At 41.1% G+C, this 25,822-nt stretch overlaps 1 protein-coding gene across 1 annotated transcript in view; it reads left to right on the top strand.

Moving 5' to 3' along the window:
- Window positions 1-25,822, top strand: part of GDPD4 (glycerophosphodiester phosphodiesterase domain containing 4) — a 79,382-nt gene that overhangs the window by 16,180 nt on the left and 37,380 nt on the right. The window contains exons 4-10 of the mRNA XM_006149971.1: window positions 10,456-10,549; window positions 14,466-14,525; window positions 20,127-20,225; window positions 20,297-20,390; window positions 21,474-21,551; window positions 22,361-22,506; window positions 22,903-22,985. Of these exons, the coding sequence (XP_006150033.1) occupies window positions 10,456-10,549; window positions 14,466-14,525; window positions 20,127-20,225; window positions 20,297-20,390; window positions 21,474-21,551; window positions 22,361-22,506; window positions 22,903-22,985 (654 nt within the window). The remainder of the gene's footprint in view (window positions 1-10,455; window positions 10,550-14,465; window positions 14,526-20,126; window positions 20,226-20,296; window positions 20,391-21,473; window positions 21,552-22,360; window positions 22,507-22,902; window positions 22,986-25,822) is intronic.

The following is a 25,822-nucleotide window of genomic DNA, read 5'->3' as shown; positions in this document are numbered from 1 at the left end:
TGCTTTCTGTCTGTCTTTCTGGTGAGCACTCATGCTCTATAGCCAAAAAAACCAAACAAACAAAAAAAAAAACCTCTCCAAAACAAAACACCCAACCAACCATACAAAACCAAAGCTCTGTACCAATGTAATTACTGATATATTTGAGCTCAGTGCTAACCAGCATGTACTCCCATGGTTTGGCCCATATTTGCCTTTTTAATTGAGGAATCAAGCACCCCTCAGTGGAGTATGGTCATACCAAAATTCCTTCTTCACTTTTTCATCTTGTCAGGGTTTTCATAGTCTTAATTGTCCTGTCAGTTCTATATTCATTTTTCTCTTCTTGCCTTATTTTGTATTAAATATTTTTTATTATTTTTATTATTTCATTTTTCTCCCCATTAACTTAGAAAGGTATACTCATCTCTTCTGACTTACTCACTCTTGCTATTTTTTTAATGCCTACCCTTTAAATTATAAACCAAACATGATCTCGACTCATCAATCTAATACTAATATTTTACTACTTTTTTGTATAATGCAAGGATCTTGATACACCCAATTTCATTCACCTCTTGACTTAAAAGCCATTGTCATCATATATTTTAATCCTATATGTGACTTTATTATTTTTGTTGTTTTGTATGGTTAATATTCATTTAGACTTATCTAATCATTTGCCTTTTTTTCTTAAAGACTGATTCCTCCTGTCTCAGTTTCCTGAGTAGCTGGAACTTCGGGCACACACTGCCATTCCTAGCTCTTTCACGTACTTTCTCCCTGTGTTGCCTGTGCTGGCCATGAGCTTGCAAGCCTTCTGCCTCAGTTTTCTGAGTAGCTTGGACCACAGTCACATTCACCCATGCCTGGCTTCTAGGGTGTCGAAATTGAGCCTGGGCCTCCCATGTAGCCTCAGCCTGTCTAGTAGCAGTGCTAACCAGCACGTACTCCCATGGTTTGGCCCGTATTTGCCTTTTTAATTGAGGAATCAAGAACCCCTCAGTGGAGTATGGTCATATCAAAATTCCTTCTTCACTTCTTCATCTTGTCAGGGTTTTGTACCCAATGTGGTTTTTTTTTAAGGCACTGGGGCCAGGATTTAAACTGTGTTGTCAACCATATAGGATCCAGTTTCCTTAACCACTAGGCCATATGCCAGGCCTAGATCTTTTATTTTTGTATTAAAAATATAGAATTTCCTTTATAAAAATCTGCTGGTGACAAGTTGCTCAGTTTTTATTTTTGTGAAAATGGTTTTGTTTTATCTTTATACTTGAAGGATATGGGTGTAGAATTCAAATTTGGATTTTTTTTTTCTTTCAGCATGTTGACTTTTTAATTGATTTATCTTCTTGCTTTTTAAATTTCCTTTACTCATGATGGAGTACATGTGCACACACATGACAGTGTGAGAAAGTGACTTCTACAGAGTCTGGTCAGTCATACTGAGATCCCCTTTCTCCAGTCTTCCAGTCCATTGGATCCTGGGCATGTACACATGTGCCTGGCATGTTTCAGGCCATCTGGGCAAGGGAATTGAACTTCATTTTCTATATTGGTCTGACTAGTTTTTTTGGGGAGAGGTTTTTCCTATAGGGTGCGTGTGCTTGCCAGAAAGAGACAGAGAGACAGAAAGTGAGAAATCACCTCCCCTGGTGGGGGGGATGACCATGTCATAATCCCTTCTCCTCTCAGGATCTTGGGCACACACACATGTGCGTGGCGTGAGTTTAAGTCACTGGGTCGGGGACTTGAACTGCAGTCAACTACATGGGAGTCTAGCAATATAGCCATTACGCCAACTGCTGGTCCCAATCTGGCTGCTCTTGAGTAGCATGTTACCACTGTTCTATGGAGTCATTCCTCTTGTTTTAAATAGTTTCTTTTCAGAAGTCTGATGTCATTATTATTTTTGTTCTTTTTGAAAGTAGTTTTTCCTCTGTCTGCTTTTAAGACTTTTCTCTTTATATTAGCTTTCAATAACTATGATGTGCATAGATGTGGCTTTCTTTGTTTTCATTTTACTTGAAATCCTTTGAGCTTCTTAAATTTGTGGTTTGATATCTGGTCACTTTCTGTCGTCAACATAGCTAAGCTGGAACTTCATCTGTCTTGTATGGTTTCAGTTTCAAGAGAAATTCACACAAAATTTGGAAAGCAGAAGTGAAGAGGCAGCCTGTGAAGGTTGGCAAGAAGTGATAAACATTGTGGCAGCATCCACACATTACATCTGATCTACAAACTCACCTTATTGGTGAGGGGAGCACCTGGATCTGCAGCTCTTACAACTTCCATCAGATCTCTTCCTTTAACATCTTTGAGCCTTGAACCAAGTTTTGTTCAGTTTCATACAAAGAGTGCTAGATTATTCAGTAGGTTGTGCATGCCATCTAGGCTAGAGGTGGTGTCAATTGCAGGGTTGAGTTTGTCCTTGTGGGTTCCAATTCATTATTAGAAGTTTTTATTTCTTCTTGATCTCCCCACTTCATATCCAGCTTTCGTTCTGACTGCTAGCCTGACTTAAGGCCCAGTTCCTAATTTCCCGGGAGCAATATTTTGTGTATAATTCTGTATAAGTTCTCATAGCTGTGGTAAGTTTAATCCCTGTAATTTTTAAAAAAGATTTTATTCTATTTTATTTATTTATTTACTTAAACTTGACCAGCGAGAGGGGAGAGAGAGAGAGAAAGGAAAGAGAGAGAAAGTGAGAAAGCAAGCCACCAGGTCTAGGACTTGAACCATGGTCAACCATGTGGGAGTCCAGCGTCTTCAACCACCATGCCACCTGCCAGCCCCTGTAATCTAGGCTAGAGGTGGTGTCAATTGCAGGGTTGAGTTTGTCCTTGTGGGTTCCAATTCATTATTAGAAGTTTTTATTTCTTCTTGATCTCCCCACTTCATATCCAGCTTTCGTTCTGACTGCTAGCCTGACTTAAGGCCCAGTTCCTAATTTCCCGGGAGCAATATTTTGTGTATAATTCTGTATAAGTTCTCATAGCTGTGGTAAGTTTAATCCCTGTAATTTTTAAAAAAGATTTTATTCTATTTTATTTATTTATTTACTTAAACTTGACCAGCGAGAGGGGAGAGAGAGAGAGAAAGGAAAGAGAGAGAAAGTGAGAAAGCAAGCCACCAGGTCTAGGACTTGAACCATGGTCAACCATGTGGGAGTCCAGCGTCTTCAACCACCATGCCACCTGCCAGCCCCTGTAATTTTTTTTTTTCTGTATCATTCATAGTGGTTCTTCTCTGTTCAAACCTTTATAGATAGAGAAATGGTACAGTAGCAGTTATAAAGAAACAGAACCTAAAGGAAGGGTTCTCTAAGTTGGTTCTCAGTTATCTGGAATTGGTTCTTTGATTAAAAATTTAATAGTGCTGTTTACAGTGGTAAAGGACAGAGTGATTGTTTATAGCATGTAGTGATGAAACATTTACTTAAATTATATCACCTTTAGACACTCATAATTAAGTAGCTATAGAAGCTAAGGCTTTGAATGACCAAGTAGTTTCTTCCATAGAATATTTCAGTAAAAATAGAGTATAACAAGATTATGGTGGCTGTTTTTTTCAGCAGTAAAGCAATGCCATTGAGAGCTGCTGTCATCAAACCAGGCTCTCTGAATTTACTGAGAATGATAGGATTCCTAGTTTGCGCCAGACAAATGTGGCACTTTTTTGCGAAAGACAAGATGAGTGTGGTTATCATAATGGGCAGCAAAGCTGACACAATAATAATACCTTGGCCTGAAGGGACATTAGATAAAACTAGTGGTTGCAATGTCCTTACAGTTAAAATCAGCAGGCTGCCTCCTGAATTTTTACTCAGGTTTTATATGTAGAAAAGCTCTAGTTCTTATGAAGAGAAGTCTGAATTGAATCAGCATAATAAAGAGTGTGGTCCCTCAAATTCTGAGACTTGACTGGATCGCTGATTCAGAGGTCCTTGAATGAAGGAAAACCCTGTTACACAGCCAAAAGTATATACTGTCAATCATTCTCCTAGTTTTCCTCCCAGGGATCTCTGGCCATTTACTAAGGTAGCTTTATACTAGGGAAGATGAATTACATTTTGGGAAATGGTTAGACACTGACTCTGAATTGACTCAGATTAGTGGAGGTCCAAAGCACCACTGTTCATTAGTCAGAGTAGGGACTTTTGGATGTCACGTCATTAAGGAAGTTTTGGCTTGGGCTCACCTACTCAGTTTTTATCTCTTTAGTTATAGAATTTATAGTTCAGCAGCAGGCAGAATCCTCATAGTAACACTATTTTAAGTAGAAGTTGTGTATATAAGAGTGAGCTCTAGCAAGTCTTTTTTATTTTTTTTTAAGAATTATTTTATTTAACTTTATTTAGTTCAGTTTAACCAGAGAAGAGAGAGACAGAGTGAGAGAGAGAGGGAAAGTGAGAAAGCAGGCCACCAGGTCCGGAACTCAAACCACAGTCGACCATATGGGAGTCCAGCACCCTTAACCACTTGTCCACCCCCCAGCAAGTCTTAAAACTACAAGTTAAGTTGCATACGTAGTTTTCCATTACTGTCATAGCAGATTACCACAAGGTTAGTAGCTTTTAAAACAATACCTATTGGGAGTAGAGGCAACAGGTGGCATGGTGGTTAAAGCATTGGACTCCCACATGGCTAACTGTGACTCAGGTTGTAGCCCAGCAGCTTGAAAATCACATTGGGCACCCAAAATCTTGAGGGGGAAGTGGAGGAGAAGGCATTGTGGTTTGGCCATTTCCTCTGGGGTTGATTTCTCACTTTCCCTTTTTTTTGTTCTCTTTCTGTCTCTGTAGCAAGCATGTGCACCCTATGGCAAAAACCTAAAACAAAGTAAAAAACATCTAATATCGGGACCAGCAGTTAGCGTAATGCCTATGTCGCTGGACTCCCATGTAGTCGACTGTGGTTCGCGTCTGGGACCCGGTGGCTTAAAACTCATGCCGGGCACGTGTGCGTGCGTCCCCAAGATCCCGAGAGGAGAACGGAGGAGAAAGGATTGCAGCATGGCCATCCCCCCTGGGAGGTGATTTCTCGCTTTCTGTCTCTCTGTCTTTCTCTGTCTGTCCGGCGAGCGCACGCACCCTATAGCAAAAACCTCTCAAAAAAAACCCAAAAAACCAAAACCATCTAATATCTATGGGGCAAGCTGGTGACATGGTAGTTAAAGTGGCTGGATCTCACATACCTGAGTGTGCAGTTCAAGTCTCAGACCTAGTACTTCAGAGACATGCCAGGTTCATATGCATACATGCTCAAAATCCTGAGAAAGGGAGAAATGGAGAAGAGATTGCAGTGTGACAATTTCCCTCAGGGGTGCTCTCTTTTCCTTTCTTTCTCTTTCTCTCCTGGGGTGCACATGTAACCTCTTGTAAATTAAAAACAAAAAGTCAACACCTATGCATTATCTCACAGTTCCATAGGTCAGAAGTCTGGTATAGTCAGCTAGGTACTCTGCTTAGGTTCTCATAAGGCTGGGATTAAGATAAAGGCTGGCCTCGGCTTTCACCTGGAGGTTCTGAGTGAGAATCCACTTCCAGATTCATTCAAGTTTTTGGCAGAATCTAGTTCCTGTCCTCTTTTCCGGCTAGAATCATGGAGGGCATTCAAGAGAAGAAAAACAAGGTTCCTGCTGTGGCAGCCACCAAGACAAGGGTTCCTGCTGTGCCAGAAACACTTGAGAAAAAGTGAAGGAACTTTGTGGAACTGAAGATCAAGCACTTGAGAAAAAAGTTAGCTCAAAAGATACTTCGAAAGGCAAGGAGGAAGCTTACCTATGAAAAAGCTAAGCACTATCATAAGGAATGAGACAGATGTACAGAACTGAGATTTACATGGCCAAGATGGCAAGAAAAGCTGGCAACTTCTGTGTACCTGCAGATCCCAAATTGGCATTTATCATCAGCATTAGAGGTATCAATCGAGTGAGAAAGGTTTGAAAGGTATTGCAGCTTCTTCATCTTTGCCAGATCTTCACCTTTGCTAAGCTCAACAAGGCCTCAATTAACATGCTGAGAACTGTGGAACCATATATTGCATGGAGGTACCCAAACCTGAAGTTAGTAAATGAACCGATTTACAAGCGTGGTTATGGCAAGATCAATAAGAAGTGAATTGCTTTGACAGATAACTTGTTGATTGCTGAATCTCTTGGTAAATTTGGTATCATCTTCATGAATGATCTGATTCATGAAATCTGTACTGTTGAAAAATGCTTCAAAGAAGTAAATAACTTCCTGTGGCCTTTCAAATTATCTTCTCTATGAGGTGGAGACCACCCATTTTGTGGAAGGTGGAGATGCTGGCAATAGGGAAGACCAGATCAACAGACTTATTAGAAGGATAAACTAAGGTATCCCCCATGATTATTTTTGTAATGTGGTCAGTAAATAAACAGAGTGTCTGTTTTCATACTGAAAAAAAAAATCTAGTTCCCGTGGTTGTGACTGTTGTCTTGAGTGTCTAGAAGCCAGTATGTTTCTTAGTTTGAGGTCATCAAACTAACAATGGTATGTGAAGTCTTTCTCACACTTTAAATTTATCTCACTCTCTATTCTGTCACAGTTCTCTGTTTTCCTTTTTCCTCTTCTGTTTTTTATTGTTGTTATTGTTTGTTTTTTAATTTTTTTCTCTACGTGTGAGCAAAAGACAGAGACATGGTATCCCTAACAGAATCTTATCACCACAGTCTACCCCCAGCCAGTCCTGGATCATGAATACACATGTCCCTGGTTTACTTAGGGAGGTCTTCGGATACACACCTGTAACCCTCCTAGGTGTAAGCCTTGCTGAGCATTGGATTTTACTGCTGGGCCACTATTTAGCCTCTTCTGGTTTTAGGAACTCATGTGATTATACACTATGGCATACTATTCAGCCATAAGGAACAGTGAGACACTGTCATTTGACTCAGAGTGTTTGAATATAAAAGACTTGATGCAAGCAAAGTAAACAGACTTTGAAAGGCAAACACTGTATATCCCTACTCAATATATACCAATAGTCTGCACTCTGGCAGAAATCTAAAGATCCAAAGATATAGTAGGGAGGATAACTGTAGATATCAGTCTGTAAGGCAGGGGAGTGGATAGTAGAGGGTAAGTGGGAGAATATAAAATTCTCTATGGAAAATTATGTATATGGAGCCAGCAAATGGCATAATAGTCACATCTCTGGACATGGCCAACCATACTTTGAGTCCTGGACCCAGTGACTTGAAAATCATGCCAGGCACATTCTGGGAAAAGAATGGAGGAGAAGGGACTGCAACATGGCCATCCCCCCTGGGGGTGATTTCTCACTTTCCCTCTCACTGTCTCTGTCTCTCTTGCTCTCTCTGGCAAGTGTGCATGCCCTAAGGCAAAAACCAAAAAAAAGAAAATGATGTAAATGGTAATATTCTTGATTTGATTGTCAAAATTAATAAGTAGATTGGAAAAAAATGAAGATCTCATGTGATTACATTGGATTCACCCAGATAATCAAAGATAATCCTCACTTTTTTTTTTTTTTGGAGAGATTTTCACTATAGGGCGCGTGCACTCGCCAGACAGACAGAGACAGACATAGAGACAGAAAGCGAGAAATCACCCCCCAGGGGGGATGGTCATGCCGCAATCCCTTCTCCTCCATTCTCCTCTCGGGATCTTGGGCATGCACGCACATGCGCCCAGCGTGAGTTTTAAGCCACCGGGTCCGGGATACGAACCGCAGTCGACTACGTGGGAGTCCAGTGACATAGCCATTATGCTAACTGCTGGTTCCCTCCTCACTTTTTTTTTTTTGAAAAAAATTATTTTGTGCCCAATAGGGTGCCTGCTCTCACCAGAGAGGGACAGAGAGAGGGAAAGTAAGAAATCACCAGGGGATAGCCACACCACAATCCCTTTTCTGTTTTTCTCTTGGGATTTTCAGTATGTACCCACATGTGCCTAACATGATTTTCAAACTGCTGGGTCTGGGACTGGAACCAGAGTCAGCTAAATGGGAGTCCAGCACCTTAACCACCACACCACCTGCTGGCCCCAATAATCTCCCTTACGAATGGATTGAAAAAGTGTGGCACATATACTCTATGGAATACTATTCAACCATAAATAAAAACAAGAACCTGGCATTTGATAGAAAGTGGTCGAATGTGGAAGATTTATTGGTGAGCGAAGCAAGTCAGGCTGTGAAAGAAAGATATTGTATGTCTTCACTTAATACATGGTAGAGACTGAAAGATCGGAAAACATAAAAGCATTGAAAATAGCTATGGACACTGGATATAGTTGTGGAAGTAGGGTGGGAGAGTGAAAGAAAAAAGGGAAGGGAATTTGGTGGAAAAATAGAGAGGCAAGACATTTATGGTGCACAATAATGATTTATTACCTGTTGTTGATATTGTGTATAGTATTCCTCAACTAGACTGGTCTGAGGTGTATTTCATATTAGGTAAATTCTCTTTGCAAGCCAAATGTATAGTAGTCAAATATATAAAATATAATAATAATAAAAAGTTAGCTGATTAGTAACTTAATTATATCTGCAAAGCCCCTTCTGCCACATGATACAGCATCATCCCTGGTGTGACATTAGAGGACGAAGGTCATGGGGACTGAATTCTCTATCCATCTATCCGATATGTGAATAAGTCTATGTAGCTAATATATATGTACACATATTCCGTCCATTTGTCTATCATTGAAAAGAACTTGTGTTATGTGAACAACTACTATTGTAGTTAATCTTATATATTAATTAATACTTTAACTATCACCGAGTGGTGATCAAGGAACTATGTGTCCTCTCTGTGGAGAAGGTTGTTGCGTTTTTGGTTGTAGGACAGGTAATCACGTCATGTTAGAAAGTGTGGGTGATTAAGGTCAACAGAGGTGTGTATGGAAAACAAGTTGAAAGTGGACTGGTTGTGTACTAACTGGGTCAACTTAGGAAAATAGAAACTGCATTTCTTAGAATTCTATTTCAAGTACAGGATTGGGTTAGGATAGGCACAAGAAAAATTTGCAATCAGGACTTTTTTATTTTTTAAAAATTTGTGGGCCAGTAGGTGGCATGGTGGTTAAGGTGCTGGATTCCCACATGACTAACTACAGTTCAAGTCCCAGACCTGGTGGCTTGCTTTCTTGCTTTCCCTTTCTCTCTCTCTGTCTCTTTCTGGTGAAATTTAAAAATAATAGTAATAACAAATAAATAAATCTTTTAAAAAATTTGCTATAGGGCATGCTCCTTCTTACCAGAGAGAGAGAAAGTGAGAAAAGTGAGAAAGCACTCCCCAGGAAGGATGACCATGCTACAATCTCTTCTCCATTCTTCTCTCAAGATTCTGGGCATGCACAAACATACATGCCCTCAGTGTGTCCTTTAGGCTGCCAGGTCTGGGACTCAAACCATACAGTCACCTATATAGGATCCAACTGCCTCAATTACCATGCCACTGATAGGCCCATAATCAGGACTATTTTTTCTTTAAGAGAGATTTTTGCTGTAGGGCGCATGTGCTTGCTGGAAAGACAGAGACAGAGAGACAGAAAGTGAGAAGTCATCTCCCACCTGAGAGGGGGATAGTCATACCACAATCCCTTCTCCTCCACTATCCTCTTGAGACCTTGGGCACACATGCACATGCTCCTGTCATGAGTTTAAACCACCGGATCCAGGACTTGAACCGCGGTCAATCATGTGGGAGTTCAGGGACACAACCATTATGCCATCTGCTGACCCCCAATCAGGACTGTTTTTAAAAGGCCCAGATCTCTCACACAGAATAGAATAATTTAGATGGTAGCTATGATGCTGTGATTGCAATTATCTAATGTCCATACACATTGACAAGGAATCTGCCAAAATGGAAAGTTAGTTTTATTAAAGTAGCAAGCTTATGGGGTGGCTTTTTCAATTCCAGAATTTCTCTCTCTCTCTCTCTCTATATATATATATTTTAAAAGAGGACAAATTTGAACATGTATTCCCAAAAGCTTAAAAAAAAATCCTACCATTTATAGAGACCCAATTAATGTACCCAGTTGACTACAGGACAAAGTTAAAACTCCTTCAGTAATAGCCCCAAAGCTCTTACAAATCTGTTCGCAAACTGCTTCGTGTCTTTACCTACCTCCCATTTTCTTATATACTTATTTTGCTATGAGGTACATGTGCTTGCGAGGGTGAGTAGAGTGAGAAAATACCCCTGTAAAGGGGGATGGCCATGCTGCAGTCCCTTCTCCATTCTCCTCCTGGGGTTTTGGGCATGTGCGTGTGTGCGCGCGCACACACACACACATACACCTGGCATGTTTATCAAGCTGCCAGGTCCAGCTGGGATCTAGCTACCTTAACCACGATACAGCCAGCTGTCTCTTCTCCATTTGCTTAATGCTTCCTCTAGTCTGGTCTTGCCCCCATCTTTGACACAGATATTTCTGATTTCTGCTCTATTTTAAGGATTAAAACATGTTTTCAGGGTTGTTTTTCTAGGAACAGGATTCTGGTTCTTCTGGTCTATTGTTTTTCTGAGTTTATCTGGAATCTTGACTGCCTACTCTTCACTGCTATTGGTGAGTAATGCTTCCCATTTCTCCAGCTCCCTTTGTGAGTAGCCACGTGAGATGCTCCTGCCTGTCGTGTAGTATCCAGTTGGTGATGGAAGTCTTAAGTACCAAAGATCATTCTTGTCACTGTAGAATTGGTATTTACATCAGTGACTTGAATTTTATGCACAAGGTAACAAGGGATTGGCATTTGAGGGTGGGGTAGAGGGAGGTTTGCACTATTAGAGGTTTTGCATTTTTAAGAAATAGTTTTTTTTTTTTTTTTTTTTTTTTTTTTTAGAGGTTTTTGCTATAAGGAACGTGCACTTGTCAGAGAGAGAGACAGACAGAAAGCGAGACCCCCCCCCCACACACACACACCCCATACACACACAGGGATGGCCACTCTGTAATCCCTTATCCTCCATTCTCCTCTCGGGATCCTGGGCACACGTGTATACATGCCCGGCATGAGTTTAAGGCACTGGGTCCAAAACTCGAACTGAGGTGGACTACATGGGAGTCCAGCAACATAGTCATTATGCCAACTGCTTGTCCCAAGAGAATGTGTCTTACTAATCTGGCCCTTCAAAAGGGTGATAGATGGGGCCAGTAGGTGTTGTGTTGGTTAAGGTGCTGGATTCTCACATGACCGATGACAGTTTGAATCACGGACTGGCAACTTGAGACTCACATTGGGTAGGTGTGCATGCGTGGCCAAAATCCCAGGAGGAGAAGGGATTGTGGTGTGGCCATCCCCCCCGGAGGGTGATTTCTCACTTTCCCTCTCACTATCCCTCTCAGGCCGGTGCAAGTGCCCTATGGCAAAAAAACTTATGAAAAAGAAAGAAAGAAAGAAAGACAGACAGACAGACACGGTGACAGGTCATCATTTCCTGTCCCTGTTTCATACTCTATGCTATGGATCATTTAGTATTGTCCTTTCTGACGTACATGTTCACATCAGCAGTACCTTTTTCATTTTATATTCTATCTCCTGAAAACCACTCTTTTGGGTTTTATAAATTAGGTAGTTGGTTAAATCTGTTCTAATATACAAATGCTAGTCACTTGCCCAAATGCAAAGTATCTTTTAGCACATGAATTTTTTTTGCAAAAGCTTAATGGTAAGATAATTTCAGGTAGCTAGAGTTTTTTGAAGCCCATTTATATTCAGGGCACATAGGTTTCTCTGATTTGACCTATCTCTGTCCCCACTGATTTTCTGTCTGATACAGAGAAACCCAACCCCCATACTTTTGCCATTTGCATTAATTTTTTTCTTTTAACAATTCTTAATCATTGTATGAGCAGAACACTATGTTAAGTGCTGAGTATATAGACATAAATAACGTGTGGTTTCTGTCTTTATGCAGGGCACTTGATAGAGGTAGATATGAGATAATTGTTCCTACATTCAGTGTTTAGAATCTAGTAGGACAGCTAAGTCATAGAGTTAAAAATAACAATCACAGGAGCATTGTATTTGTCAGTAGAGGCCTGAAGTTCTACAGAGGTTCATAGAAGAATTGACTTCTAGTCAAGAGGATTAAATTGCTTCTTTTTTTTTTTTTTTTTGAGAGGTTTTCACTATAGGGCGCGTGCACTCGCCAGACAGAGAGAGAAATAGAGACAGAAAGCGAGAAATCATCCCCCAGGGGGGATGGCCACGCCGCAATCCCTTCTCTTCCATTCTCCTCTCGGAATCTTGGGCACGCACGCACACGCGCCAGGCGTGAGTTTTAAGCCACCAGGTCTGGGACGCGAACCGCAGTCGACTACGTGGGAGTCCAGCAACATAGCCATTATACTAACTGCTGATTCCCAAGAGGATTAAATTGCTTCTTAAAAGAGGTGGCCCTGGAGTGGGGTCTTGAAAAGATATTGGATTTGGACACATGTATGTGGGAATAGGGAATACCATTCTGGACTGAGAGAACATCACGAGAAAGTCAGTAAGACAGAAAAATATGGTATGTCTTGCTAAGAGAGAATGGTCAGTTCTGCTAGGGTGTAAGGCATGATGAAGAATAATAGAGAAGTGTATCTGAAAAAGTAGGCTTGTGACAAATTTTGGAAGATCTGGAAAGATAAGGTTAAGACATTTGGCATAAATCAGATTTCTATTTTAGGAAAATCATTCCTAAATTTGTGTTGGAGGGTATTATTAGTAGAGAACAGTTAGGAACCCCCCCCTTTTTTATTTTCTGAGAGATTTTTGCTGTAGGGCTCGTGTGCTTGCCAAAGAGACAGAGACAGAGACAGACAGAAAGTGAGAAATTATCCCCCAGGGGGGATGGCCATGACACAATCCCTTCTCCTCTATTTTCCTCTCAGGATTTTGGGCATGCAAGTATAGGCACCTGGCGTGAGTTTCAAGCTACTGGGTCTGGGACTCAAGCCGCATTTAGCCATGTAGGAGTCCAGCACTTTAATCACTGTACCAGAAACTTTTCATTTTAATGGGAAAAATGTAGATAAAGGATGTGCTTTAGGCCAAATTGTGGCCATGAATTGTGCAACAATAAAAATGTAATTGTATAGTCACTTTTAAGATGGGAACTAGTTCTGTCTAGTAAAGTGATACATTTTTTAAAACTTTCTACTCTACCTCCCTCTTTTTGAATATATACAGTGGCAACAGTACAAATGAAGGGAGACTAGGCTCTATTTTCAGCTTTTTCTTTGGGTTACTTTGTAACATTGGTCAACTTAAGGAACTCTTTTGAGCTCACTTTCTTTTTTTCAAATGAGAATGGTAATTGTATTTAATAAAAAGGTATTTTATAGGGCTGAGTAAGGATCAGATGAAATCATATACACGAAATTATTTTGATAAAAAGGTAAGTGCTGTATACATTCAACCTATATTTAATATCCTCGGCATTTGCGGACTCGAATTTTCAGTTACCTTGTTCACACTGACTTGATGACTAAGAGTTGCTGAATATATTAGCAACAATGGCTTACAGTTGTAACAACAGCATTGGTTCTCTAACAGCTTAATTTTTTAAATTTATATTTTGAGAGGTTTTTGCTATAGGTGCGTGCGTTCGCCAGAAAGACAGAGAGAGACAGAGAGACAGAAGGTGAGACATCACCCCCCAGGGAGGATGGCCGCAGCTCAATCCCTTCTATTCCATTCTCCTCTTGGGATCTTGGGCACGCACGCACACGCACCCAGCGTTGAGTGTAAGCCACGGGGTCTGGGACTCAAACCATGGTTGACTACATGGGAATCCAGTGGCATAACCATTATGCCAACTGCTAGTCCCATCTAACAGCTTTATTTTAATTTTAATTTTTTAATTCTCAGAGGGCACATGTGCTCACTAGAGAGAGACAGAGATAGAAAAAGAGGAAGAGGGAGAATGCACCCCCCCTCCCCGCCCATGTGGTGTGGTTATACTAGATTCCCTTCTTCATCTCTGCATCCCATCAGGATTTTGGGCATGGATGCACATGTGCCCAGTATGTTTTTAAAGCATCCAGGGTTGGAATATGGACTATAGTCAGCCATATAAGATCTGGCTGGCTCCCTTATCCACTAAACTATGGGGCCTGCCATCTAAGAGCTTTTAAATAGCTTTTGGAAGGGCTAGCCCCGACCTTTATCCTTTATAAAAAATCTAAATATACCAGGAAGAAGGCCAATCACAGGGAAAAGTAATGGGCAGGAACTAAAGAAGAGTATTAGTGAGGCAATTGTATGAAATCTCAGAAAATTACACGTAGGAGGTGATGTCTGAACTGGCTTTGAAGGGTTGGGAGATAGGGAGAGTTTCTCAGGCAGCGAAACAGTCAACTCCCAGAGGCTGAAAGTGCAGGTATAGCAAGAAGTGAATGTAGTGTCAGACTGAAAGTAATTTTGAGCTGTAGAATAGTGCTTTGGGCAGCAACCTGGTGATTTCAGAATAACCACCCCTTTACTTTGCTTTTGCAGTTACTTGCATTTTTGTTGCTTTGGGAACAGATGGAGTTATACCTGCACTGGTGTCATAAGGTAGGACGTCTGCACTGTCATCAGAGACCTTAGACCACGACTGAGTGCACCACCTGTACTCGGTGTTATGTGCATAGGAGCCTTGTCTTTCATTGTTACCCCTAGAGGGAAGAAACACTGAACTAAACTAAACTAAACCCCTAGAGGGAAGAAACACTAAACTAAATTTCTAATGGTTATAACTGATTTACTGAAAGGACTGAACTCAAGCTGAACTCAGACTCTCTTCTTTCTCACTCACTTTGTGGCTCTGTTCTTCCTATTCCAATAAAATCTTAGGCAAAGTTTGTTTCCAGTCCTTCTTTGTCATAACATTCTCATTATAGTCATTACAAGTTTCTGTTTATTGTATTAACCCAAACTCCAACTTTATTCATCTTAAAATTCTTTCCCTTCCTTTTGTGAGTCTGACCCAAGCCTGGAAACCTGCTGTGGTAAAGGAATCATGAACCTTTTACCTCTCCTCCAACCAAATGGGACCTGGGGGAGAGGTGAGGAGACAAAAGCACAGTCCTGGAAGGAGGGGCAGCTGGCGTTGATGCCTTCTGAATAGCTGGCTCTTTCTCCCATTGGCCTTCTCTGCCTGTTCTCAGAGACCCTCCTGCTGAGGCCCGCCTGCAACTCTCTTGGTGAAGTCATTGCCTGCCTTCCTGTAGGCCCCTGAGATTTCTTTTTTGAGCTCCCTTAGTTTAGATCCCTGTGAAAGGACACCAGTTTGGTTTCGGTCGAAAGATCCATTTCTGGTCCCCAGAGAACAGGCAACTTTGCCCTTCTGTCTGTACATACAATTTCCAAACTAGCCTCTCTTACTCTGTTCTGCCATGGCCTGAACAGCTCCATTGAGAGCCTCTTGCCCTCTGTCCCCACCCCCTTTTTTAATGGGATCTCGTTCTGTATGATCCTCCTGCCTTAGTCACCCAAGTTGCTGGGACTATAGGCATACTTTACCATGCCCAGCTTTTAGAACAGGCTAGGGATTGAACCCAGGCCTCAGTTGCTGAGTAGCAGTGTTTGCCAGTACATGCTGCGTGGGCTGCTCTGCCTCTGCCTCTTGCTTTTTAATAGACTTTCTCAGACATAGGGGGTTTTTTTTGTTGTTTTTTGTTTTGTTTTTGAGAGGGATTTTTGCTATAGGACATGTGTGTTCACCAGAGAGACAGAGAGAAAGCGAGAAATCATGGCCCAGGAGGGTTGGCCATGCCACGATCTCTTCTCTTCCAGTTTCCACTTGGGATCTTGGGCATGCACACACATGCACCTGGTGTGAGTTTTAAGTTGCCGTGTCTATGACTCTTAACTGTAGTCCACTACATGGGAGCCCAGCAACACAACCGTTATACCATCTGCTGGTCCCTCAGACATAGTTTTTATTTTTTTTTTAAATAATTATTTTATTAACTTTATTCATTTACTTATTTTTATTTGTCAAAAGAGAGAGAGAGAGTGAGAGAGCAAAAGCAAGCTGCCACCAGGTCCAGGACTCAAACCATGGTCAGCCATGTGGGAGTCTAGGGCCCTTAACCACCACGCCACCAGCTGGCCTCCCTCAGACATAATTTTGATACTATTCTTGTGTTTTCCGAAATTAAGGTACATGTCAAACTCTGAGTGACACTCTTAAATCTCTTATTCAAATGAGAAATGTGAACTGTAAATATAAGTTTAAGAATTATTAGAGCCAATGGAAATTGAAGCCATATTCCAGGGAGTGAATGTAGACTGAAAAGTAAATGGATAGGTCTTACTGATATTGCATCTGTTTTGGAATTGGGGCACCAATTGGTCAATTGGTCATTACCAAAAATCCCTCTGCATTAAACCATTCTAATTACTGCTCCAGGCTTGTGCCTGTTACAGAAACCGCGTGTCCATTGTCTGTGCCAGTTAAGAACTGCTACTTGGCCTCTGACGCAGCGCGATCTCATCTTTCATTTTGAAACCAGGAAGGCCCATTTCGGTGGCAGAATCTCTTCTCTTTATTCAGGCATACAGAACAGCCGCCACAGGACTTTCTAAGGATGCTGACACTTTCCTCTCTAGTGTGTTTTTCAGTGTCCTCTGAAACCTCTCATAGAGCATGTTAGGGGGTAGGTTAGCTGATCATAGATGATACCATTTCTATAAATCTTTAGAGTATTTCTTCTGTATTACACCAAGAAATTGCTGGCACCCCCTTTTCATTAAGCATGTAGGCTACTATGGAGCCAAGATTTTAGATAATTGGCAAACAGAACCTCTGAGCTACTTAATACCTGGATTTCAGTATATTGAATCTGAATCTCTGATAAGTGTATCCATAACAGTAAATTTAGTCTCATATAAAATTATGTTGTTTTTCTAGCACCCTTAGAATTAGTTCCCACACATGTTCTACAGGATTTTTGCCTAATAGAAGATAACCAAAGCTAGCCATTCTGTTCCAAGCCTTCATCTTTTAAGGCATTCTGGGATCTAATTCCAGTTATAAGTCTGTAGGCAATAAGAAATAATGGAGGGGAATTCTGAGAGGAGTTGACATTCTTTTGGAAGGTCACTGTCTTAGGCCTTCAAATCAGAAATGACCAGGTTCATCTGACTTGGAAGGAGAGACTGCTGCTATTGGCAAGGGAGATTCTATGGTGCTTGGAGTTTTGATTTTTTTGTTCTCAGAATGAACCCAGAAAGAAAAGGATTAACTACAGATCTGTAACCTCCTTCCACTTCTACCTAAAGGTGCCCAGGTAGAAATGAATGGCCTTAATCAAAACTCCTTGTAAACATGTTGATAATCTGACATTCTGGTAAACATACAGAAAGCATTTATTAGCCTAAAGATGATGGAAAGTCCTTATCTGTAGAAAATTTCTAGCAGGAGATACATGCTATACCTAGATTGATTATATTGTAAGTTAACATGGAACACATAGATTTGTGTGGTAGGAGACATGGCTGGCTAGAGTTATATAATTAGTGAAGTATAAGATAAGGATGGAGACTGGCCCCTTAGCCTTGTGGTTAGGAGAGCAAGATTCCACATGGATGACTGAGGTTTGAATCTCAGTCCCAGTGGCTTGAAACACATGCTAGGCATATGTGCTTGTGTACCTGAAGTCCAATGGGACTGGGAAGTAGAGGAGAAGGGAATGGGTATGACCACATACTGATGGGGTGCTTTCTCCCTCTTGCTCTCTTTCTCTCTCTCTCTCATGAACACATGTGCCCTCAAGGGAATTTAAAAATATTTAAGAAAAGTATAAGGATGCTCCATAACCAAAATAGCATCCTCTCTGAAAAAATTTTGGACAGGGAACCAGCAGTTAGCGTAATGGCTATGTCGCTGGACTCCCACGTAGTCGACTACGGTTTGCGTCCCAGACCCGGTGGCTTGAAACTCATGCCGGGCACGTGTGCGTGCATGCCCAAGATCCCAAGAGGAGAATGGAGGAGAAGGGATTGTGGCGTGACCATCCCCTCTGGGGGGTGATTTCTCGCTTTCTGTCTCTCTGTCTCTCTCTGTCTGTCTGGTGAGCACACGCGCCCTATAGCAACAAAAACCTCTCAAAAAAAAGAAAAAAAATTGTACATATTTTGCCCAAAACACCCCTCACATTTGAAATCTGAAAACAAAGTATCTTAATATGGAAGAGGAAATACTTTTCGTGAATAGGCACATTCAACATGATCTGATTTTTCCATGGGAAGATTGTTTTTTCTGTACCTTATGATGGCATGTATCCTGTAACTCAGTTAAGTTGGATGTCACATAAGATCTGTGATTTATATGAGTCAGATTGGGCAATTCTGTTTTGTGTTGTAATGCATTTAGTTAGTTAATGATTATTTAAGATTTTTCATCTATGGGGTCAGGTGGTATGATGGTTGGAGTGCTGGAGTCCCATGTGGCTGACTATAGTTTGAGTCCCAGATCTGGTGATTTGCTTTCTCACTCCCCACCCCTTCTCTGATCAAGCTGAATAATAATAATAATAAATAATAATAAATAATTCTTTTTTAAAAAATATTTTTTATTTATGTACATAGAAGAGATTGACTAGGGTCTGCTAGAGATGGTGTAGTGGTTATGTTGTTGGACTCCCACATAGTTGACCACAGTTCGAGTCCTAGACTCAGTGGCTTAAGACTGAACTGACACCAGGCATGTGTGCATGCATGCCCAAAATCCCAAGAGGAGAATGGGGGAGAAGGGATTGTGGTGTGGCCATTCCTGAGGGTTGATTTTTTGTTTTCTGTCTCTCTCTCTCTCTCTGTCTCTCTGGCAAGTGTGTGCACCCTATAGCAAAAATCTCTCTTGAAAAAAAAATTTGACCTATACCTTTTTACTCTTGTGTTGTCCTTGCTGAATTCAGTTATCAGTGTTTTGTTAGTTTCACAAGATATTTTAGAAAGTGTTCTCTCTTTTTCTAATCTCTGTAAAAATTTGTTATGTATTAGAAATGATCCATCATTCAATGTTTGATAGAGGTTACTATTGCTGCCAGCAAGGAGTTATTTTTTTTGAGAATGCTAATTATGAATTCTGTTACTTTTTCTCCCCCTCCCCTTCCCCTCTCCACCTCCTCCCCCTTCTCCACCTCCTCCCCTTTCTCCTCCTCCTCCCCCTCCTCCTCCTCCTCTCCTTTTTTAGCTTGTTATAGGGCATATGTACTTGTTGGAGAGAGGAAAGATGGGAGAAGTGAGAAATCACTCCCTGGGGTGATGATCATGCTGAAATCCCTTTTCCATTCTCTAGGGATTTGGGGCATGCATGCCTGTGCCCAGCATGATTTCCAAGTCTCCAGGCTGGGGACTTGAACTGTGCAGTTGGATATGTGGGATCTAGCTGTTTTTATCTCTACACCACCTGCTGGGCAAGGTTTCAGTTACTTTCAATATAGAGATAATTGACAGGAAGGAGCTAAACACTCTCTAGAAAGCATCATAGATGTAGCAGTATACATTTGACAGGAAAGAAGTTAAGAATGTTATGTTTTCTTGATCTTATTGTTTGTTCTCTAAAGTATATAGTGTTCTGGCAGGCAGAAATTTTCATCTATTCAACAACATTTATTGGTGTTGACTATGTGCCAAAAAATCTGCAATACACTTATAATTGTAAGCAAAGCAAATATTATCCTTGACCTTGTGAAGTTTATAGTCTGTTGGAGAAAACACATATTGAAAGGTAGTTACAAAATATTATTGGGTTGTCAGAAAAGTCATGGCACATTTTTGCATGGAAAAACACAGAAAAAATACATCATGACTTTTCCATCAACCTAATATTTGTTTATCAATTGAGGAATAGGGAAGTAGTGAAGATTTGTAATGGCCATTGCTGAAACTGAGTGAAAGATACCAAGTGTGTTGCAGGCCCAGCTGAGGCTGGCAGTGATAAATTAGCGGCATCAGACCATATAGCTGTGTAATTTTTTCCAGCCGTGCTGTCTGCCAAAGGCTTAGGAGCAGAAAAGGCAAATGATTGTACCTTTCTAATGCTAGGTTAGATGTAAAGGATGAGGAATTGAGGTTCTTGATGTTATGAAGGCACACATACTATTTTTAAGGACAGTTCTGATCTAAGCTTAGTACCTGAAAGTCAGAAGATCCTTTCTCTTTCCACAGATCCTAATTCTACTAGTGATCCTGCTGTGCAGCTTTTTCTTCTTCCTCGTGTTCAGATTCTGGAAGGACAAGTGGCTTACAGCTGGACTGTCCTTGCAAGTAAGTATCATCCTCTAACTCTCACACTGTCTGCTCAAATATATCTAGACTGACTTTTGGCTTTCTCCCAGATCTTCGCTCCCTACCTGCACATGGGCTTCATAACTGTGATGGTTCTTCTTTCCTGGCCTGTGGCCTTCTACGTGGCCCGTTTAGAAAGAGAAGGTATGTCGTGTGGAGTGGAACCTAACCTTATCCCTTCAACTCTGGCTTTAGCTTGCATCTCTATTTATGAAACAAGCTTGTAACTAGCCGCCTCTATGCCTCTTTGAAATTTGAGTATCTTCTTCCTAGGGCATGCCTCTTGTGTTCTTACTCACCATCTCACTTGATCTGTGTATCCCACATGTGACCATGACCAAATGGATTGTCTTCCTAAGAGAGATTTTTCTTTTAAAAAAATTCTATTTTGGGGGACCAGCATAGTGGTTGAGATGCTGGACTCCCAAATGGCTGACCATGATTTGAGAACAGAACCTGGTTTGAAAATCATGCCAGGTGCATGCACATGTGTACCCAAAATCCCAAGAGGAGCATGGAGAAGGGGTTACAGCATGGCCATCCCCCCAGAGGGTGATTGCCCTTCCCTTCTCATTATCTTTCTCTGTGTCTCTCTAGGGAATGCATCCACCTTATAGCAAAAAATCTTTTTAAAAAATTCTATTTTAGTGTATGTTATTGCACATTGTCTACCTGGGGATGAATGGAAGTGGCAGAGATCATTTTAATATTACTCGATCAGAGTCTTGGGTCAAGTCATTTTTTTTTTTTTTGGTTTGTATTAAAGTAGTACTAGTTTCAATGAATACTATATCCAGAGATCCCTGGTTATATCCAAGCAATTCATAGTACTCCCCTGTGAGTTCCTGTCTTACCTGAGGAATCACAGCAGAAGTAGAAATACCTGTCTCTGATTTCCTCTTCATTCTTTGCCTTAATATAATGCTATAAAAGAGAAGGTGCTATTAAAGCTCCATACTTAGCTGTTTGGAGAATCGTGTTATCTTTCATCACTATCCCAATTGGATTTTCTCTTTATGTCTCTTTTTAACTATTGACTCATTAAAGGGTACTTCTTTTCTGACTTCTGAGGAGATGTAGGCAAGAGAAGACTACATTGATAGTGGTACCATTGTGAGTTTGCATATGTGTTCGTGTGAGTGGAGGGTAAATTTTAGAAAATATTTCTGGAGGAAGAGCTTAATAGGGACAGTAATGAACTTTCTCTCTTTACTTTCTAAATTTTAGTTAGAATAAGAAGATACAAGACGACATGTTACGAGAAAGAAAAACTCAAGAAGTGTAATATATTCACAAGATTAAGAGGTTAGAGCTGGAGACCTAGACTTGAAAGTCAGTGAAGCATAGATGGTAACTTAAAAGTGTACAAGTGAGTAAGAGCCTCAGGTCTAAAGTAGTAAATGTTGAGAATGCCCAGTGATAACAGGATAGGCAATGTACGTGAATGTGTTTTGTATGTGGAAGAGACAGGAAAAGAGGGTGGGGGAGGGAAAAGCACATAATATTTACTAAGTAACTATAAGGAGACAACACTGTCATGATGATTCTGTGAGGCTGATGTTAGCAGCAATACATTCTCATTTCACAAAAGAAAATGAACACCTAGAGAGGTCAAGTAAAAACGTATTCATTCACACAATCAGGAACAGGCAGAGCCTGGCTTTGAACCTATGTTTCTGTTAATTAGTGCCCTTCTATACTGTGCTGCTCTTACTATCGGGGTGTTTTAGGGTGACATTTACGAGCTTCAGGGCTTATCATGATCAGCCAAGTGCTTTATTCTCAGAAGCTGCTCCTTACATTCCCTCTCTTGGCTTCTCTCTCCACGCACTGCACAATTCCTTCTGTCATTTTAAAGTTACAGCCACATCACCTTAATAATAATGCCTTACATTTGGACAGTCCTAAACTTCTGTATCCTGACCTCTGAAAGTAAGTGAGGGTGTGACACAAATAGAAAGTGAATTAGCTAATCCACGGAGTCAGTGAGACTGACAGGGCTGGGAGATTAGATTTACTTAGACTGCTGCTTTGAGACAGTTGGTTGCTTAGGATGGTTCTCCATTCCTCTTTTCCTTTTTATTCCCATTTCCTCCTCCTCCCAACTTTTTCAGCTCTACAGTTGGCTACTGGATTGCCCTTTCTTCTTATCCTTGCATGTCTCTATTTGATACCACTGGGGATTTACTCTCCCTGCATTCAGGAGAAAGAGGATTTGGGACCCAAGCCAGTCTTCTTTGGACATAGAGGTGCACCCATGGTAGGTCTGAGCATGATGAACGTGGATGACAACAGGTATGGATGGGGTATGTGGAGGAGAGAGGGGAACCTCTGAACTACAGGAGCACCTGGAGAGAGAGAAATGATCTTGGAATGACAAGAATAAGATGTTAATTATAGAAGTTGGACTTGAACTCAGTTCAGCTAATTCCCAGTCCATATTTCTTTACTATGCCTCAGATGAGCAGAGTCCCAGAATCAGATTGGACATAGGGGACTATAGGTAGGCTCTTTGAAAAGAGAGCTGAGGGAGCCAAGCTCTGCTTCCTGAAGCCCTTTCATGACTAGGTTCTATCCCTACCATTAGAGGGATGTTGGGAGGGAGATTCTAAGGCATAGGATCTGATGCTCCTTTTTATTTTATTTTTTTCCACAGTTGGGGCCTGAGAATACTATGATGTCCTTTGAGAAGGCTGTTGAACAAGAGGCCTACGGTCTGGAGAGTGATGTATTTCTAAGGTAGGGAAGCAGGGATTAGGAGGGGGCTGGGAGGGAACAAGTCCAGTGCCATAGAAGAGGATCAGCTTAGCCCACAGTGTAGAAAGAGCAAACCCTGAGGAGTTTCTCCTATGGTCTCATGTTGCATTTGCACATTAACACACAGTAAATCATGTCTCCCTTACAAACCATACTCTGTACCTCTATATTCTCATTCACAGATCAGATGCATTCTATGTAGTCTCCATACTTGATTAAAATTTGTGCCCATCACAAATCCTGCTTACAACTTAACTTTATTTTCTACCTTAGAAATTTACCTAACATTCCCTGCATGCCTGCTGTAGTTTGGGTCCTCTTATGCACGAGTAGTCATGTCTTAGTGTTGTTTCCAGTTGGTGAGGGAAAGTGGTATGTTTATAGAACCACAGGATATGGCCATTTGTGGTGAGAGTCTTCTGAAGAATAAGTTAGGCACAGTGAAACATCATTGGAGTAGAAGACTACCTCCTATTTGTAAAGGATGGAAAAAAATGTTATGCTGAAAGTTGTATTTGGGTTGAATCTTGAAAGAAAAATATTATTTACCAAGAAGAGACAGGAGAAGGCGAGCCTTCCAGGCAGAAGAATCAGCTTATTCAGAGGTGTCTGAGTGAGGAATAAGCAGTGCGCATATCAACGAGGTAACCTGTGTAGAAGGCAGAAGTGCCGTGATTGGGGGACAGAAGAGGGCTGTGTGAGGAGAAGGTATGCCTGCACAACTGACTGTGGCTGGGTTATGAAGATCCCTGCATTTGTAGTGGCAGTCATTGTAGGACTTAGAGGACAGGTTACCGTGCTGTTCTAGAAAGATTGTTTTAGAATCATCTTGCAGTCTATGAAGAAGAATTATCAGGGATATAGGTAGCAATGGTCTAAGAGGAGGCAAAGACTTGCATCAGAGCAGAGGAGGGGACAAAAAGACTTGTTTTGCTATAGAATTTGTGTATTAGGCAGCTGAAGAAGTAGAAAGGCTTTATTCTAGCACGGATATATTCATGTGTGTGATGTGTACAAAGTCCCTTCACAGTCACAATTTGTGAGGCAAACAGAAATGAACTTCTGTTTCACAGAAGTGGAAGCTGGTTGGAACCTGAATTGAAAAAAGGTAAAGGTATTTCCCTGGCCATAAGACTAGAATGTACATGATAAAGTCAGGCTTAGCCTTAGATTTCCTGACCCCAGGGTGGGATTTCTGGCATTACCCAACAACAGCAACCATTCCACACAGAACATTTTTGAATTAAGATTGGGGAGCTGCAGATGGCGTAATGGTTATGTCACTGGACTCCTGTGTTCAACTGTGGTTCGAGTCCTGGACCCAGTAGCTTGAAACCGCATGCTGGGCACAGGTGTGCGTGCGCCCCAAATCCCCAGAGGAGAATGGAGGAAGAGGGATTGTGGCATGGCCATCCCCTCTGTGGGTGATTTCTCATTTTATGTCTCTCTCTGTCTCTCCAGCAAGCCTGAGAAAGACAGAGACAAAAATCACTTCCACATGCCTACACCTTATAGCAAAAATCTCTCTCTCTCTCTCTCTCTCAAAAAAAAAAAAAGTTTGAAACTGGTTGGTCTAGCAGAACTCCCAGGGTTATCCATGGAAGTGCCTGGTGAGGTCATGAGTATAATGTGGTATAAAGGTGCTGAGCCAATGAACTTTGATGCAGATCATCCTTTCCACTCTCTCATTTCTCTGCTTGTTGACATTTTCATTTCCACATATCTCTGCTACTTTTATACACACAGCTTCGTTATCAAAGTCCAGTCAGGACATGAAAACAATACCAGTAATTTGAACAGAAAAAATATAATATCAAGAACTATTAAGTATTAAAATGTTGTTAACTACTAACAGAGGTAAAAGAGGACCCTAAGAAGTACGAGAGTAACTAGAATTCCTGGTTCCAGACAAGATAGAGTAAGTATAGAGAAGAGGCCAGGCCTTCAGAAGAAGGTTCCACATGGCTCCAGCGAACTAGGTATTGCAGGGAATGAAGATTTTCTACTGATGATTCAGCCTCCAGTAAACAAGCTAGCGGCAGAAGAGGCCAGGCCTTCAGAAAAAGGTTCCACATGGCTCCAGTGAACTAGGTATTGCAGGGAATGAAGATTTTCTACTGATAATTCAGCCTCCAGCAAATGAGCTAGCGCAATCACAACAGAACGGCAAAGAGATTCTAGATCACCTCTGTCTGCTTGCTCCTGAACATTCAGACTGAACTTCAAGAATTTGAAAGAAACACACCATCCATCAGATGACAAGAAATCACCGCCGGATAACAAGAAATGTGGGAAAACAAGAAAATACCTCTCCTCCAAGGGAAAAGAATAACTCTTCTTCATCCACAAGCGGTTTGGTGAAAATCATGGAAGTGTCTGATAAGGAATTTAGAGCATTCATAATGTCGAAGCTAACAGAGATAGGAGAGAAGAGAGATAATGAACTGCTAAAGAGAAAGGAGAAGGAAGTTGATGAGTTCCAGGAGATGAGGAAATTCTTGCAAGATCTAAAAGAGGAATTACACACTTTACGAAAGACTCAAATGGAACTGTTAGAGATGGAGTCTATAATACAGGAAGTCAAAAGCTCCCTTGAAAGTATTAAAAGCAGACTAGATCATTCAGAAAATAGAATCTCAGATGTAGAAGAGAAAATGGCTGCCCTAGAAAAATCCACCACAAAGACTGAGAAAATGGCCCCAAAATTTGAGAATAATATACGAGAAATACTAGATACCATCAAATGTCCAAATATCCGGATAATTGGCATTCCAGAAGGTGAAGAGACCCATAAGGGCATTGATAATCTATTCCATGAA

Source organism: Tupaia chinensis, unplaced genomic scaffold (assembly GCF_000334495.1).
Source record: "Tupaia chinensis unplaced genomic scaffold, TupChi_1.0 Scaffold000274_1, whole genome shotgun sequence".
Classification (NCBI taxonomy): domain Eukaryota; kingdom Metazoa; phylum Chordata; class Mammalia; order Scandentia; family Tupaiidae; genus Tupaia; species Tupaia belangeri.
The sequence above is the reverse complement of the archived record's forward strand: the minus strand, read 5'-3'. Positions and strand labels throughout refer to the sequence as shown.